The 17523-nt window shown below is 32.7% G+C and overlaps 2 protein-coding genes and 2 non-coding genes across 4 annotated transcripts; 1 reads left to right on the top strand and 3 right to left on the bottom strand.

The window, feature by feature from the left end:
* Nucleotides 1–3922: 3922 nt before the first annotated feature.
* Nucleotides 3923–3996, top strand: TRNAN-GUU (transfer RNA asparagine (anticodon GUU)). The gene has a single exon. It is a non-coding gene; the product is annotated as a tRNA-Asn (tRNA).
* A 74-nt stretch (nucleotides 3997–4070) lies between these two features.
* TRNAS-AGA (transfer RNA serine (anticodon AGA)) lies at nucleotides 4071–4152 on the bottom strand. The gene has a single exon. It is a non-coding gene; the product is annotated as a tRNA-Ser (tRNA).
* A 2181-nt stretch (nucleotides 4153–6333) lies between these two features.
* On the bottom strand, nucleotides 6334–6809 carry LOC146923867 (polcalcin Nic t 1). Its single transcript, XM_085708959.1, has one exon. The coding sequence runs from the start codon at nucleotides 6710–6712 to the stop codon at nucleotides 6458–6460; it is 255 nt and encodes an 84-aa protein (XP_085565085.1). The 5' UTR covers nucleotides 6713–6809; the 3' UTR covers nucleotides 6334–6457.
* A 1767-nt stretch (nucleotides 6810–8576) lies between these two features.
* LOC146923866 (putative fructokinase-6, chloroplastic) lies at nucleotides 8577–15406 on the bottom strand. Its single transcript, XM_085708961.1, has 7 exons — nucleotides 15090–15406; nucleotides 12931–13145; nucleotides 10931–11143; nucleotides 10614–10811; nucleotides 10327–10464; nucleotides 9767–9883; nucleotides 8577–8934 (listed from the first exon to the last, which is right to left on the bottom strand). Exons 1-7 carry the CDS (start codon nucleotides 15229–15231, stop codon nucleotides 8800–8802), a joined length of 1158 nt encoding a protein of 385 aa, XP_085565087.1. The 5' UTR covers nucleotides 15232–15406; the 3' UTR covers nucleotides 8577–8799.
* Between the last annotated feature and the right edge of the window lie 2117 nt (nucleotides 15407–17523).

Raw genomic sequence — 17523 nt, 5'->3', positions numbered from 1 at the left:
ATCATACCAAACTAGATGGAAAATTGTTGTTGACGCATCATATAAGTTTGAAAAACACCACAAAAAGAACCAAATACCCCCGCGACAGCTACGTACCGATGCAAAAAATCGGCGGTAGTTAACTGTCGTGGCATCCATCGGCAGTTAACTACCGATGCGATCCCGATACAAATTCAGGCAGAACCAGCATTGCTCTCTCATCCATTATTACTCTCAAAATCTCATCCAAATTCATTCAACAAAATCAGAAGTAAGTAATCATAGTGCTATTAACACACATTTTAGTTGTTATAATTGTTATTTTTTATTTTTTTTATAATTTTAGTTTTAGGTTGATTTAAATTTTGTTGTTTTTATTTTTTTTATAGTTTTAGTTTTTGAGTAGCTTTACATATTATGATTCATTTTTAGAGTAGATGTAAGTTGGTTAATTTTGTTAAAATGTTTGCATGTTTATGTTATAATTATGAGATTTGGGTTAATTTAAATTTTTGTGTTTTTCTATTTTTATAATTTTAGTTTTTTTTAGTAGATTTACATATTCTGCTTCATTTTTATAGATTTAAGTTGATTAATTTTGTTAAAATGTTTGCATGTTTATGTTATAATTATGAGTTTTAGGGTTTATGTATAATTTTCACTCTAAGTGTTTGATGAAATGTTTGAAAGGGTTTTTCATTGACTGTTTAATTTCTTATGGTGTAGATCTGAGACAATGGACCATCATTTATTTAAAGCTCAAGTATGTTCCAATGGTGGAAACCGTCATTTGTTCAAGGTCCAAGTCGATATCATGTTAAAGGATCAGAAAGATCAACTGAACAAAATCAATCAAAGACTCAACCCCGGAGACACAAGGAGTGTGGAGTACCTTCAGTATGTACCTTTGCGCCTCTAAAAGGAAGGGAAAGAGATCGGAAAGCACGCAATAAGAGGTTTCCTTGAGCTTGACCATGCTCCTCTGTCAATTGAAACTTTTCAGTTGGCAGGGCAGCAAGATTAAGTTCAAAGCAACCTCTTAGAATGCATTCCTTTGTGTGGTTACTCATCTTATATGAGGGAATTCGATGTGAGAATTTATATAGTTGATTTGATAGAATGCATGTGTTGTGTTCTCTTCATTCTTTTGACTTTTCAAAGAAGGTTGAAAATCTCTACCTGAAGTATACGACACTTCAATGCCAACATTTTTGACAAACTTTCAAGAATTAAATTTAAATCCAACATCATGTTAATACCATTTATATTTAGGGAGAATGTAATGCAATGTAGATGAAATTAAAACTAAATAAAATTGTGTATTTTTTTTTAATTGATTTTGTGCATTTGTGCAACTTTATTTGAAGTTTTTCAATACGGGAAATTATTCAATACACAACTTTATTCAAAGTATCAAAATGTAAACCAAAATGTACGAAAATACACAACATATAAAAAAACATCCAAAACAATTACACATCACAATCCATTACATTTAATCATCTTCCTCATCACATAAATCAATTGGGTTGTCCTTGACAGTCCCTGGGGTATCTGCTTTCGGTTGAGGACCAAAGTAACAAGTCCTTCCGCTCTTCCTCAGTTGGAATGATTGTGCACCGGCACCTTCGAATTGCTTTTTTAACTGAACCATCACATTCGATTCCATGCCATGTCACAGTCTCTGGGGTACCTGCTTTCGGTTGAGGACCAAAGTAACAAGTCCTTCCGCTCCTCCTCAGCCGGAATGATTGTGCACCGGCACCTTCGAATTGTTTTTTTAACTGAACCATCACATTCGATTCCATGTCATGTCACAGTCGATTTTGCTTTCTTCTTCTCACCCTTTTTTTTTAATTGAGCAGCATCGCCCTGTTTCTGAGACATACCTACATAATGCAAACATCAAATCAAAACTTATTCTAATCCTACAAATTCTACCACAAATTCCTAACAATTTTTACAATTTCTAACAATTCCTAACGATTTTTAACAATACCTAACAATTTCTAACAATTCCTAACATTTCCTAACAAAATTCAATCAATTCTACTCTAATCAACATATAATAAATCAATCAAATCATAAACATCTAACTATCATAAAATAAAAAATCAACATAACTTAATTATGTGACAATTTATCCAAAAATAAATTCATCACTATAATGAATTGAAGATTGTACATAATTATCTAGATCAGTAGTTTATTATACCAAATACATAGCTAACTAACATACAAAGGAAATTAGCTACACATAGTCATTATAGCATACACAAAGAGATGAGATGAAATTACATCAAAGAATTAAGGATCCAATCTCTAATGCTTCCACCTTTTTGTTCCTGCCTTGCTATCTGTTGGAACAATAGTCAAAATTAGTTAAAAATATTTTTGTCACCGAAATGACTACTAGGTTGAGTCGCAGACTAAGTCGCCTCTTTAAGACGTTTCGTGACACAGCTCAAAATTGTGCAAGCAGACTATCAACCACGACTCCCCAAGTTAAAACAGCCCAACTACAATTGTATCAGAGTCTTATTGCACTATAGGATATGTTTTAGAAATACACCTTCAAATATGGTGTTAAGACCACTCCAATATAGTATAGATACCACTCTATTATGGTATTAAGACCACTCTTATTTGATAATAGGATCACTCTGATATGGTGTTTCCACCACTCTAACCTTTAACATCTCCAAGGGCATAAAACATAAAAAAAAAAAGAATTATATTCTTAAGATCATTCTTATTTTCTGAAGGGACACTTTATCTCGAAAGAAACTGTGATCTTAAGAATACTCTTATTTCTGAAGGGATGAATTTTACCGAAGGGACTATGTTCTTAAGACCATTCTCAATTCTGAAGGGACATTTTAAACCGAATGGACTATGGCCTTAAGAACACTCTTTAAATCTGAAGGGACATAAAAAGAGGAAGAAGAAAAGAATAGCTCGTCAACACAAGTTAAACGCGGGAGAAGAGAGAAAATTTCTTTAACAACTCACGAGAACTTTTGGATATAAGTGAGGAGTGAGAACTTTATTTATAGGCGAGGAGGCAAAGATAAGTTACAAATCCAATAGCTAGGATTAGTTGACTGCCACAGAATCAATGGCAAGATCTCACCTCATAAATGAACACTCAATGGAATAGTTGACTTGAGAATTTTCATTAATTCACATATTAACACTCATAGTGTTCCAACACTATCTCCCTACATTTCGTTGCCTTGAAATATGATAGATTGCTGCAAATTGGTTTTTTAGTTTCTATTTATACAAGTGCTTGCTTAGAAAATTGAGGTTTCTTCATCGTGACTTAATTGTCAGCTTATCTAACAAGTCACTAATGCCACCTTAATTTACTAATTTGGTATAATTATGTATTTTTGCAAATCGTGTGTAATAGAAAAAAATAAAATAAAGGTAAACATATATATTGTTTTTTTATGAAAAAATGTTTAAATGAGTAAGTCCTAAAGGCTCACCAAGGTTAAGAAAGATCTCAAAACTCACATAACACAATAGATATAACACAATAGATATGTGAGTTTGAATCCATTGTATTATGTGGTCCTAACACAAGTAGGATAACTTAAATCCACATCTTTGTTAAAAATGAATCAACTCCTTAACAATTGGATTAACCTACGTCGACATAAACATATTTATTTTGTTAGTGTACATTAATATTTAAATAATCAATACAATGGATATGATTTGTTTTATTTTATTCTATTTATTTACATCAATAGCGTTAACATTTTTTTTACATATACATCTAATCAAATCACACAATATTATCACTTTTGACGGATTTGTTCATAAAATATATTTACAAATATTTATTTGGCGTGTGAAATGCTTAGATGCATTGTAAATAAAAAACGTACCAGTTTAATATATAAATATCGTTGTGAATATCAGTTGTTAACTAGCTGGAATAGCTCAGTTGGTTAGAGCGTGTGGCTGTTAACCACAAGGTCGGAGGTTCAACCCCTCCTTCTAGCGTTTTTGCTAATTTTTTTCTATTTTTTCATATTCCATTTTTTAAAAGTAATAATAATAAAAATAAAGAAAAAAAACGTGGACGGCAGGATTCGAACCTGCGCGGGCAAAGCCCACATGATTTCTAGTCATGCCCGATAACCACTCCGGCACGTCCACATTGATGTTAATAGAGTATAATTAATGCTAATTATATGCATTATCTAAGTAGTACTTTTATTATTCATTTTTTTGAATAAACTTTTATTATTCATTAATTATGTTTTAATGACCATTGAACTGACCAATAAGATAATCATTGTCCTCAAGAGATCATCATCGCATTGCCCAAGCCAAAGAACTACCTATGTTGAAGAATTACTCAAGTATAGTTTGAGATACTAAATACAAAATACCAAATGGATTGAATGGTTAAAGCAACAACTACCTATGTTGTTAGATGTTACAAATGGAGAATCCAGGACTACGGATACAAATGAAATTCTTGTGATATTTAAAGGTGAAAAAGAGCATGTTTTTTCTAGAAGAATGAAGTTTGTTTATCATGCAATGCGAATGCATCATATACGTGATATTGGTTGTTAGCCTCGGTTACAACAACATGTGATGAGATTAAAAGTTCTTTGGCTTTGGCAATGCAAAGATCGATCTCTTGAGGACAATGATAAGCTTATAGTTATTGGTCAATGGTCATATTAAAACATATTTTTGTCATGTTTCTCACTATGGTCCTAGGTATTACATGAGAACATTTTGATGTTTAGTAATAGGATCCTAGAGGAAGGTTGCTTATAGTTGTACATTCACTTTCATTTACATTCTCTTATTTTCAAAGGGGGTGGAATTTTATAATTTTTTCAACTTAAATAAAGTTTTAGTCCCCTTATTTAGTCGAACTGTAATTTTGGTTCTCCATTTCCTATTGTGCAATTGTTGTGTCTTATTTTAAAAAATAAAAGGCTTTTATTTGACGAACCCATAATTTTAACTATCAAAATGAAGATAAAGGGCATAATAGTTGAGATTCTTAAAAAATGGGGTGTTCAATTGAGTTGTGACCGATCATATAGATTTAGAAGAAGATCAATTGAAATGATAAAAGAGGTAGAGAGTGAACCATTTATTGTCACATCATCAAATTAGATCGTTAAAATTATGGGTTGATCAATTTTTTTTAAATGGGACCAAAACTATGCAATTAAAAATAGAAGGCCAAAATTAGGTTTTGGTTAAAATCGAAGAACAAAACAATTTATAATATCTTGATGGAAAACTCCATATTTTCTGTTTATCCTTGTGAGCTCTTAGCTTTTGTTTGCTATAGTACTTTTTTAGCTTTATTTATAGATTTAGATTTTCTTTAAGTTAACAAAAATCTCACAATTAATGAATTGGAACCACATTTATTTTGTATGATATGACTTGATTTACTCAAAACATTAAAAATGAAGCTCTCCATTTCTGTTGAGAAATAGATAGGATCTATACCGAAAGAAAAAGAGTTTAGATCATCTCTATTACTATTTTTTTTAAATGTTTTGGGGTGTATAAAAAAGATTTAGATTCATTTAATGTCACACATTTGTGTTTATATCTCCAAAAGGATAGTAATGGAGCAAATGGAGATAACGGAAAACGGAAAATGGAGATAACGAACTACATGACCAACAACACAACATGTATTCCGTCAAATATGAGGATTAACACTCACAGGCTTGAGGAACATGATTCAATTTTTATTTTTTATAGTTGTAGTCATGCTAAATAGCATAGCCTCTACCCAAATTAGATAATATTCATGATTTAATTTTGAGTCTAATTTTTTTTAATGACAAATTTTAGTAGTTAATAGTTTATATTAATATATGCTCTTTTGTTAGGATTTGAATCCATGACTTTCAACTCTTTAATCATTATCTCAAACCGATTGACCTACTCAATCCTTTATCGAGTTATAATATGATATCGAGAAATTGAAACATGAATCGTTCAATCAAGATATTTACAACCCGGCCGATGAAAAGAATGGATGAATATATATTAGATGAAGATGAATATATAAAAAAAATGTGTTGGCTTGCACTATTCATCTAAAGATATAGTAGAGTGTATAGATATACAAAACTACTAGCTTTGTGCTTTAAAGCATGTTCCCTTTAAGATTAGATCATCACTTGTAATCGTTGCTTACCTATCTTTGCGTCTATATCAAGAGCCTTGTTTTAATGACGTACATTGATCAATGCTAAAACCAAATTGACATGTAAAAACGAAAGCAATCATAATAGAAAATCATACATCCATTAAAATGGTTCTAAAAATCCAAAACAGTAGTATAACTTCATGAAATTAATGAACCTTTCATTGTCATAATGTAATATAGAAATCATGCACACATATAATATATTTTTGAAAACTCTAATGAAATCAACCAACAAAGGTAGGTTAAAGGTGCGAAAAACACTTAAAAAATCTTGGCGACATCTTTGACTAGACCACGGTTGGCTTTTGCGAATTCTGTGAACTCCTCATACGAAATGAATCCGTCGCCATCAGTATCAATCTCCTCCATCATTCTTGTCACTTCATCTCCGGTGACTGATCCAAGTGTTTTTAATGCTTCTCCAAGCTCAGCGGAGGAGATTTTGCCATCGCCGTTGGCATCAAAGCGCTTGAAAATACGCTCGCGGTCAGCAACATCTTGTGGATCTTCAGCCATTGTAATAAACTATGCTTTGTGTATGACAAATTGACAACCGGTTCCTTTTGGTTTTTGGAGAATTACTGAAATTGGAGATTGGTCAAAGCTAAGGCTACTGACTTGGTTTTTAAAGAGCTTAGAGGCTGGCTTCAATGTAAGGTCATCCTTAAGCATAGGGAATTATCTTATTTGGCAACCATAAGACTCATCAAAATAGCATATTTCACATCTGATTTACTATACTTATTTATGGTTGAAAATTTTTAAATGTGTTTGTTTTGAAAATGGAAGGTACTCAATCTTTTAATGGTTGAAAATGTTTAGATCCCATTGGCTCAATTTGGAATATGAGAATGTGAAAATATCCCTATGTCTACGTGGTTTCTCTTAGAGGATTCGTTCTTTATAAATTATATGCCAAATGAGATTTTACTAAAAAAAGGAGAAGCTAATTTGAGCACAAGGTGTGTGCCTAATTTGAGCACAAGGTGTGTGCCCATGGATGACAAAAATAGATTGGTACAAGTAAAAATATAACAACTTTATGTGAAACTTTTAACATGAGATGATTTATTCCGTTTTGACTATTATATATAGTATCATAATAACCAACAAAATGCAACTCAAGTAAAAAATCTTAATCAACAAAATGAAGATGTTTGATAAAACGGACAAGGGGGAAGAAAGATATATTATACCAATTAAGATAAGGACTAATTTAAAGTTAATGGAAGAAAGATATATTATACCAATTAAGATAAGGACTAATTTAAAGTTAATAATAGAAGTTATATGACTTGGAGCTTTTCAATTTTTACAATAATTTGAATAACTTATTTGATACGTGAATAGTTTGATTTAAATTGCCCATGCAGACATTATGTGAAAACTTTAATTATAGATTAGAACCTAAAAATCACTTTTTTTTAGGAGAACTGACTACTCCCAAAGAAATATAAAAGAAAAGTATAAAGAAAATAAAAGTTGTCTGGATGAGAAGTACTAATGTTGTTTCCTCAACAAAAAAAGAACTAATGTTGGGTATGGCAATTATTCTATGATAGATGATTTATGATTTTACGGTTGAGGTGCTAGTTCACCGGTAAAAACTTAGCCTTGTAACCTCAAGGTGCGGAATTCTAATCCTCTCGAGGATAGTTTGTAAAATGGTTATTAGTGCAACTTGAATCAATTACTCCATGATATATGGGTTTAACTGAGGGGTAATCTTGGCGCAACTGGTAAAGTTGTTGCCTTGTGACTGGAAGGTTACGAGTTCAAGTCCTGGAAACAGCCTCTTGTGTAAAAAACAGGGTAAGACTGCGTACAATACACCAAATGGTGGGATCCCTTTCCGGACCCTGCGCTGCGTATGCGGGAGTTTTAGTGCACCGGGTTGCCCTTGCCCTTTTAGATGGGTTTAACTCTTGCATAATGAGTAAAGGGTGAAATAAGACATTTTAACTATTGCTGAAGAAATTGATAGGTTAATATTTTAACACGCCTATGATTTGTTGGAGAAAAATGACATACACTATCAATGTAAATTAATTTACACTTGCATCTAATGAAAATTTAGTATTTGACAGTTATTTTCAAAATGTGGTTACATAGTTGCCTAATGTGGCAATACAATGAGTTCTCAGATCTAATTAAATGTCAATGTAACAATATTTATACCGACAATGCATCCCCATTAAATTCAATTTTTTATACTTATACATTAAGCCAAACAAAATGGTTTGTTATATGAGTCACTCTTCTATGGATACAAACCCAAATGAAAAATATTTGGGCACTTATTTTACATATAATATCAATTGTTAAATTTTTCATGATTAGTTGGAATTACTTATTTTACCCTATAAAATTAATTGCTCACTTTAGAGAAGCTATATCGCAATTGATTGCTAGAAGAGATGTTGATTGGTTTGTCAAAGTTCCATATGCAACCACATGAACTGAAAATTATATATTATCCAAACATATATAACCTGATGTTGGATAAAGAATGACTCTCCATTATTAGAACACTTGGTTCTTATTTACTGCATTAGCTCAATAAGTTCCTAAACTTCGCCAAAAATTAATACTCGAATATGAAATTATGATACAGGTTTAAGCAGGGCATTCAGAACAGTTTCCTTTGTGGGCAATGCTGGTATTGCACCTCTCTCAGTCACAGTCAATGCACCACAAGCATTGGCAAACTTGAGAGATTCTCTCAATTGTTCCTCTTTCTGCAAGTTTAAACCGCGTAGCGTTTAGAAAAACATGTACAAGAAAGAAAAAACTAATGTATATTGATTGAATAAAAATAAACCAGAAAGATATCACAGAGTTGGTAAACTAAAATTTTAACATAAACTAAAATGCAATGGGAACTTTTAAAACTGAAAACTTGTTCGAGAGAGAGAAGCAAACGAAAACATTAGCACATTAATGTAATGTTTTGGCAAGTTATTCATAAAATTGAGCATTATAACATTTTAGAGTTTTCACTACATTATAGGTATATCCTAAATTTAAGGGTCCGTTTCGATGAGTAACTAACAATGTGTTTATTCAGTAACCACTTATCATATAAATGCTTATGTATCAGCTGCTTCTACAATTGAAGAGAGAATGAGAGAAAATTCTGCATAAACTCCACGTAAGATATTTCTTTAAGCTACTATAGGGTGCTCACGAAAATAAGTTGAAAATAGCTTATGAAGATATGATCAGTTCTTTCAAATACTAATCAAGACATAAGACAAGTTTAAATAAGTTCCTCCAAATGAGCCCTTTGTGCAAGTACAGAACAGAAGCGGAAGAAAAACCGCAAGTTGTTTTCTTAAACCAGCAATAACAAGTTTAATTTCTTAACTCATTTGCATTGGGTGGCAGGCTTTAAATTGCAGTAGTAAGGTGCAAGAAATTGACAAAAATTTATATATTAACTCAAACAATAATTGATCTCACCACAAAAAAAAAAAAAAAAATTGATCTACACACGAGTTTTATGGTTGTTTGGTTAAAATATTTGGGATAGTTGATATAAAAAATAACAAAAAAAAAAAAAATGATCACCTGAAGTAATGAAAGATCTGTAGCTAATTGTGATAGTATTCCAGCCACAAAAGCGTCACCAGCACCAGTGGTGTCAACTGCATCCACCTTCATTCCCGCCACTCTACCGCTGAATTCCTGCAAAGAATAAAATAAAGCTACATGTTTTGCCTTTCAAAAAATAAAATAAAGAAATCATGGATTCTATAACAACAACAACCAAGCCTTATCCCACTAAGTGGGGTCGGCTACATGGATCAAATTAAGCCATAATGTTTTATCATAAAATTTGGATCGAACTCATTAACATCTAAATCTTTCCAGATAGCTTCTCTTATAGTTTTTTCTAGGTCTTCATCTACCTATTTTGATCTCTCTCCTACCTCTGATCTACTCTTCGTACGACAGCATCTACACGACAGCATCTACAGGTCTCTCTGCCAAAACCACCTAAGCCTATTTTCTACCAACATGGATTCTATAACAATGATTTGAAATGACGTTAGTTGCTTTTCCTAATCTATGTGTAATTAGATACTTATAGTTGAGTCCAGATGGAGTTGTAATTTTGGAAGGCATACCTTGGTATAATACCTGCAGCCTTCTGCACCTTCGGTAACAAGGAGTAGTTTGAGGTTGGGATGGAAAAGTTTTCGAACAACAGCATCATTGTATGGGTCTTCACCATTTGTAAGAAAAGAAATCTCTTCTTCACTAATCTGAAAAAATAATCATCGATTGATTCTGTTAGTGATGACATTTTCATTCTATTTTACATCTCCTGTAATTCTTATTCTAGAAAAACGAAACATAACACACTATTGGAATCTAAAGAATATGTATTTATCCCTATTGATGAGAGAAGAACCTTGATGATATCTGCAGTCTCCCATATACTCAGAATTCCTTCTCTAGCACTATCTGCAGAAGGCCATAAAGGAAGCCTCAGGTTAGGGTCATAAGACAGAAATACACCAGCTTCTTTTGCAGCCTTTGCTGCAGCTACGTGTGCCGATTTGCATGGTTCTGTTATAAGACTTATCGAACCATAATGAAAGATCTTGGCCTGTAAGAAATAAATAACAGAACAATATTACGACAATAATATAAGCATTAGGTATGAAGTTACAGTGGAAAACGTTGAAAGAATATAGACTCACAAAGTTTTGAAGTTTCGATTTTTACCTTTGTGATTAAGTCCAAGTCTAGTTCATCTTCTTGGAGAAGCATATCAGCACTGGGGTTACGATAAAACATGAACTCTCGTTCTCCATCACTCCTTAGGGTAACAAATGCTAAGGCGGTACGTGCACCAGGGTCAAAACGCATCCCTTGGCTGTTTACATTATTTTCCTTGAGTATATCTGCAAGCATATATCCGAATTCATCCTCACCAACCTGTACATGTTGCAATAATCGTTAAAATCTTGTTGAAATTGAGTTTGGAAGAGAACTTTAAGTATGACTTCTAGTTCATGAAAAATACAACACAGTAATGCCAAGCAGCAGAAATTACATAGTTAGGGGCATAATTGAAGATTAGTTGTAACCACATAATTATAGACATACTTATGATTATATAACTTAAAATATTAGGTAATTCTTGTAAAATGGAGCTACTCATCAAACCGGCAAGGAACCGTGTATTATTATTTATAATAATTTAAGATACATTTTTTGGAGCCTTAAATGAGCCAAAAGAAAGGGGTGAGTTGTTAAATGCAGTCAAACATTTATAAAGTTGATAAATGTAGATGGTAAAAAATGTTCATGATAAGGGATCTCTGAAGGGTTAATAGGTCTTTACCCCCCTGTAATATAGGTCATTTCCGGTTTTCCCCACTGTAAATTTTTTTTTTTTGATTTACACCCCTGTAAAATTTTTTGTTTTGATTTACCCCCCGAGTAGGCCAAACAAAAAACCAATTTTATTTTTTTTTTCAAGAAATTTTCGTTTTTGTTTGGCCTATTAGGGGGTAAATCAAAACAAATTATTTTTACAGGGGGGTAAATCAAAAAAAAAACTTTACAGGGGGAAAACCGGAAATGACCTATATTACAGAGGGTAAAGACCTATTAACCCATCTCTGAATGCCATACGACTATTGAAGAAATTGTATATTTATATTACACACAAGAAAATTTATGCTTTGCAAACAAACATGTTTCTTTTATACCTTGTTCGCCTCTAGAACAAATTTCGTGCCTTCAGGTTCAGTCCTGGTGATCTAAGGAGATATTTTTCTAGGTTCACAATTAATTACATGCATATTCAAATATTACTTGTAATGAGGGTGTCTTTTCTGAGTAAGTATTCAACATTCCGTTAAACTGTAGAGCAGGGCACTCCAATTTATAAGGTGATACACACCTTTGGGTTAATTTTGAGGTTTCTACGAAACTTTTTAATCTTGTTTGATATTGAGTACATTTTGATGGAATGTTTCTGTAAATATAAGCAAGAGGTGTCGAACAGCATACATTTATGTGCGTTCTACTACTTTATTTGTGATATATTTCTGTGTCATCATCTTTAATGGTTGGCATGTGCAATTTTTCCCAATAAGATTCACAAGTCAATGAATTGTCCCCTTAAAAATTTGTGCTGTTAGATTATTCATTTCACTATCACGGTCACCAAGTGACTGCTTAGGTGGTGGTGCCATGCAGATGCTTGGCTGGTGTTGATAGTCTCACGTAAAATGTGATATGGCCCAAAAAGTGATTATAAATAGGAGGTCGCCCTCACCTTATATGCTGATTTTGTAGGGTTGAATTAGACTCATACCCGAATTCTAAGAGGTGGTTAATTGACTTAACGGGTCATGTTGGAATCCATCAGTTATGTCTATTTCTAACAGAGGCTGGCATGGTGACATATTTCGTCATTGAGGGACTATAATGATAAGTAGATGGCATATCTAACATCCTATATATATTTCATGGAACAAAACAGGGTTAACTCTTGATAATTGATAAATACTAATTTTGAAATCAAATATAATGGGATTAACCAAGCAATACCCTTCCTTTGGGAAATGTGTTACTCGAGTATGAGATGTAGGGACAACTTCATGTCAAGCAAAGTCAATATTGGTTGTATGCCTAAGTTGCACAATAAAGTACAATGTTTCCTTCGCCTGTAAAGTGTATAGAACGAACATTAAAAAGTATATATACAATACCTTTCCAATAAAAGCCGATGAACCTCCTAATCGGGATATGCCTACAGCAACATTAGCAGGAGCACCACCTGGAGCCTTTTTAAATGCCGGTGCATCAGCCAAAGAAAGGCCACTAACAGTTGGGACAAAATCAATGAGCATTTCTCCGAAACAAACCACCAGAGGCGATTCCTTTGTTTCAGGGCTCCCATTTTCAGGTATTGCCTTTGTCTTTCCTATAACAAAGAAATGTTGAGAAGTAAAAAAAAAGTTCACAACTTGATATCTCCAGAAGTGAAACTAAAGAAGCAAGCAATAGAATCATTTAAATCTAAACCTCAATTACACACATCTCTAAAAAAAAAATATTGAATCAGCAAAATTTATTAGCTACAACCCACCACTAGTAGTGAAATGGCGAGCAAAGAAGGGAACAAATAGAAAAAACAGCATATGCCAAAGCGACCCACACGCTGCCACCAAAAAACAAAACACCCTGATCTACAAAATAATCCCAGGCCAAAACAGTTGTCACACATAAGAAAAACACACACAAACTGTGCACAAAACTCAGGCAAATCAAAACACAAACAGCACAAACCAAGGGACACCAAAACCAAACCCCTGAACAAGACCTGCACCTCTCCCGACAGCAAAACATAAACACCTTCCGTGCCCCATTACATTTGAATGCAATATCCCGGGTCCCAACACCACTCATAGAATAAGCAAGGGGAACACTTTAGTCGAGTCAAACTCCACCTCCAAGACAATACCTTGATATCCTCGGCCATAACATCACTCTCCTCCACAACATTGATAAACATCCTTTCATTCCTACTACACCATATCAGCCAAATTATCGCATGCCAAATAAGCATAAGACCATGCCTCAACCTTTTATTATTAGCCTCTCCTCTCCAACATTCCAACTGCCCAAGTAAATTAAATGGACTAATAAAATTAATTCCAATCGAAAATCACCCTCCACACCTTTGGTATGACTCGGCAATGTAAGAATAAATGAGACAATGTTTCCACAAATTCGTCACAAAAAACACAATCTTGGGAACTTTGTGGATCAATAGCTTTTCGAAGCATAAGGTTTCGTCTAGTTGGAATACGATCCCTTGATAATTACCAAGAAAATGCTACCACCTTAGATGGAGCCGGACTCTTCCATAAATACCCGAATACCTTTTCCTCCAAAGGACTAACTTCCCCTTTAAGCACCATCCCAAATTGATGATAAAACTGCATCCTCCACTTAGTTGCAACAAATGCATCTCAAAATAATAAAGCAAAAGTTGCAAACAAAAATAGTAAAAGCAGTAGCTCGACTTTTGTTAGGAGTCCTACATTGGGAAGTCTTACCTAAAAAGTGGTTCTTATAATTCAAGGGGTTCTCTCATCTAAGAGGCCAGACTTTGACGATGGAGGTTTCTGACCAGATAAAGCTGCTTAAAGTATCACCCAATGAAGTATTGTGGAATGGACGTGAGGTCGTCAACTCTCAAACAGTGGTGTATTGTTAGGAGTCTCACATTGGAGATAGCTTACCAAAATAGCGAGGCTTAAAATTCAAGGGGTTCTCTAACTTAGAGCCTATTTGAATTGACTTATTTGAGCTTATCTACAGACATAACACTAATGAGACTGTTCATGAAAACTTATGGAAACAACTTATGACATCCATAAGTTGTTTTCGGCCCAATTCCATAAGCTCTCCAGCTAGCTTACGAAAACAACTTAAAGCTCATATCGACACAATTTGACTACATTTTATCTTTTGTTATAAAAGTACCTTATACATAAACACTTATATGATAAGCGCTTATACTATAAGCACTTAATTAAGTCGTTTCTCCAAACAAATAGGAAAATCTTGTGAGTTTGACTCTCTCTTAAGGCTTATACTCCTAACATCTTTGCACCTCTTTTATTGTGCCAAATCACCAACATTCTTGAGCATTAGATTTCAAAATTCCAAAATTCCAATTTCACTCATTCAATTGCCTACAGTTTCATGAAATGATAAACATGCAAGTGATGCATGCAACAACTACAAGCTCATTTCTTCAAAAAATTTAGCTCATTTCAGGAAATACCAATCTTCAATGCATCAGCATCAAAATACAGAATCAAAACTGAAAATTAACGAAAACCCAGAACTGATTTACCTTTAAAATTCAACCGAACATTAGGAGGAGAATGAGATGAAGGAAAAACCGAAGCTTTAACAATGGGTTGGCTGAATTTAACTGAACCAGGAGGGTTAGAAACCACACTTGTGAAGCAGAAAGAACCACATTGAAGAGCCATAGAACAAGGAAAATCACTTCACACAGTAAAAAGATTCAGAATCAGAACAGTGTTGAATGTTAATGGATTAAGATGTGAGATTTGAATTGAGTTATGATTTGTTGGATTACTGTTTCGGAGGAAGCAAATGTAAAAGAATGTGTTTCTTAAAATGATGTTTTTCGTGTTGTCTTTTGATTGTGTCTTTCTCTGCTATCAAACAAATAAGCAAAGGACAGCGCTTACTATAAGGGTTATAACAGCTAAACTAAAACGGGAATTAGTTAAAACTGTTTTTCCTAGGTGTAGTTAAACTGAAATATAGTAAGCTAGATAAATACCAGCAATGAAATGATATAACGATGATTAAAAAGTACTCCCTCCAGTCTCAAATGTAAAAAACTTTTCACTTTCTTGGTTCATTCAATAAATGATGTATGTGGTCTTTATTATAGACCACATACATCATTTATTGAATGAACCAAAAAAGTGAAAAGTTTCTTACATTTGAGACCAGAGGGAGTAATAGTACTTACAATTTATTGGTAAAAAAAAATAGTACTTAACTTATAGTGCATTTATGTTTTTATACTTTTTTTTAAGATTTTAAATTTGTTTAAATTTTTGGGTTGAGACCTCGGACCTTTTTGAGCTAAGAGTTAAAGAATATTATATGATAAGCAATGAGAGTTTAAGTTCGGACTTAAAAATAATAAAAAAAAAAATTGGATGGTTTTAAGAGGAAAACAATAATATTCGTGGATCTGAATTTTGATTTTTCGCTCATCTGAATTTATGTTCGAATGCTGATATAAGTTAGACAACTTTGGTAAGTTTTTTAGCGCATTTGGATTTAGATTCAATTTCATTGTTGACGTGAAAATTTTATTTATGAGTAATATATAAGTGCTCTCAGTTTTTTTTTTTTTGAGGGATCAGTTTAATTTTATTGATGAGTAATAAAGAAGTACTTTCAGTTTAATTTGATTCAACTCAAAATTAACCTAAATATCATTTTTGACCGATGCTAAGTATGAAAGAGAAGTTGGGAAAAAAAAAGTAAGAGAGTTTGGGAAGAGAGAAGAAGATGAAAAATAGAGTTGATTTGATATATTGTTTGGTATAAGAGAAAGAAGAAAAAATAATAGAGAAAGAGAGATTAATTATTTTTTAAATGGTTAATTAAGTAAATGGTCCCTGTAAATATTTAGAATTTTGTTTTTAGTCCCTATAACATAAAATCACACTTTTTAGTTGCTACTCCATCAGTTTTTTTAGTCCCTATAAAATTTTTCCATCAGCATTTTTAGTCCATGTCAAAATTTTCCATCAACATTTTTGGTCCCTAAAATGTTTAAGGAAAATGTCACAGGGACTAAAAAGTGTGATTTTATTTTGTAGGGACTAAAAACAAAATTGTGAATATTTATAGGGACTAAAAACTTAATTAACCTTTTTTAAATATATAAAAATATCCTTGAGTTTAAGACAACATATAATTTATGATTAATTAAAAACTCAATGGTTTTTTTTGATCTTCTTCCATCTTTCTTCTCACTTTAGAAAAGAGAAAACGTCCCAGTGAGCATAGCTTAGTTGACAGGAACATGCATTATTATATGCAGGGTTCGAACCCTGGACACCCCACTTATTCACTTTGAAATGAATTCTAGCCACTAAATTACTTGATAAAAAAAAAATACGTGACCCACCACTTATTCTTTTCTCTTCTCGATTTCTTTTCTTACCAAACAAGAGAAGTCTCCAACTTCTTGTCTCTATCTCTATCTTTCAAACCAAACATGCTTGCTCTCATCTCCAATATAAGGAAAAAAAATTAGTTTGTATTGTTTGAGAAAATTCATTAATAATATATCATTGATGTAATTTAAAAAAAAATTGCATTGTTAAATTTTTTTTTTGAGGAATGCATTGTTAAAACTTAAAACTACCTTCCGTATGAATTTTTTTTTTAAGAATAAAAGGTAGTTCAAATTTTGAGTTCTAAATTATTTCAAGCGTATTATAGGAATAATATTATTACAGAATTATAAATTATTTTTTTTACCTTTTGGACAGCAAAAATTGGAAATTTTGAATGCTAGGCTCTTCATAGTTTCATTATCTCACTTTCTAAAATATGGCATTCATATGGTTTTGGTTTTTTCTTTTGTAGGTCTTTTCCATTCTCATCGTATGAGTACACCCTCTTTTGTAGGAGTCATTACCTCATCATTTTTTGTTTTTATCCTTCTTTTTTTTTCTTTCTTCAAAAACCACATTTTTCCTCATCAATTTTAAAAAATCCACAGA

This window comes from Medicago sativa, chromosome 5 (assembly GCF_051527215.1).
Source record: "Medicago sativa cultivar Bolivia chromosome 5, Bolivia_mono, whole genome shotgun sequence".
NCBI classification, from domain to species: domain Eukaryota; kingdom Viridiplantae; phylum Streptophyta; class Magnoliopsida; order Fabales; family Fabaceae; genus Medicago; species Medicago sativa.
Note: the sequence above shows the minus strand (reverse complement) of the source record. Positions and strands in the feature narration are given on the sequence as shown.

Excerpts from the sequence above, each read along its gene's own strand:
- LOC146923867 (XM_085708959.1), bottom strand. The coding sequence starts at position 6,712 with ATGGCTGAAGATCCACAAGATGTTGCTGACCGCGAGCGTATTTTCAAG.
- LOC146923866 (XM_085708961.1), bottom strand. The coding sequence starts at position 15,231 with ATGGCTCTTCAATGTGGTTCTTTCTGCTTCACAAGTGTGGTTTCTAAC. Across the intron at positions 13,146-15,089 it reads TGTTCGGTTGAATTTTAAAG|GAAAGACAAAGGCAATACCT; the intron begins GTAAATCAGTTC and ends TCTTTGTTATAG. Across the intron at positions 10,465-10,613 it reads AGACTGCAGATATCATCAAG|ATTAGTGAAGAAGAGATTTC; the intron begins GTTCTTCTCTCA and ends TTATTTTTTCAG.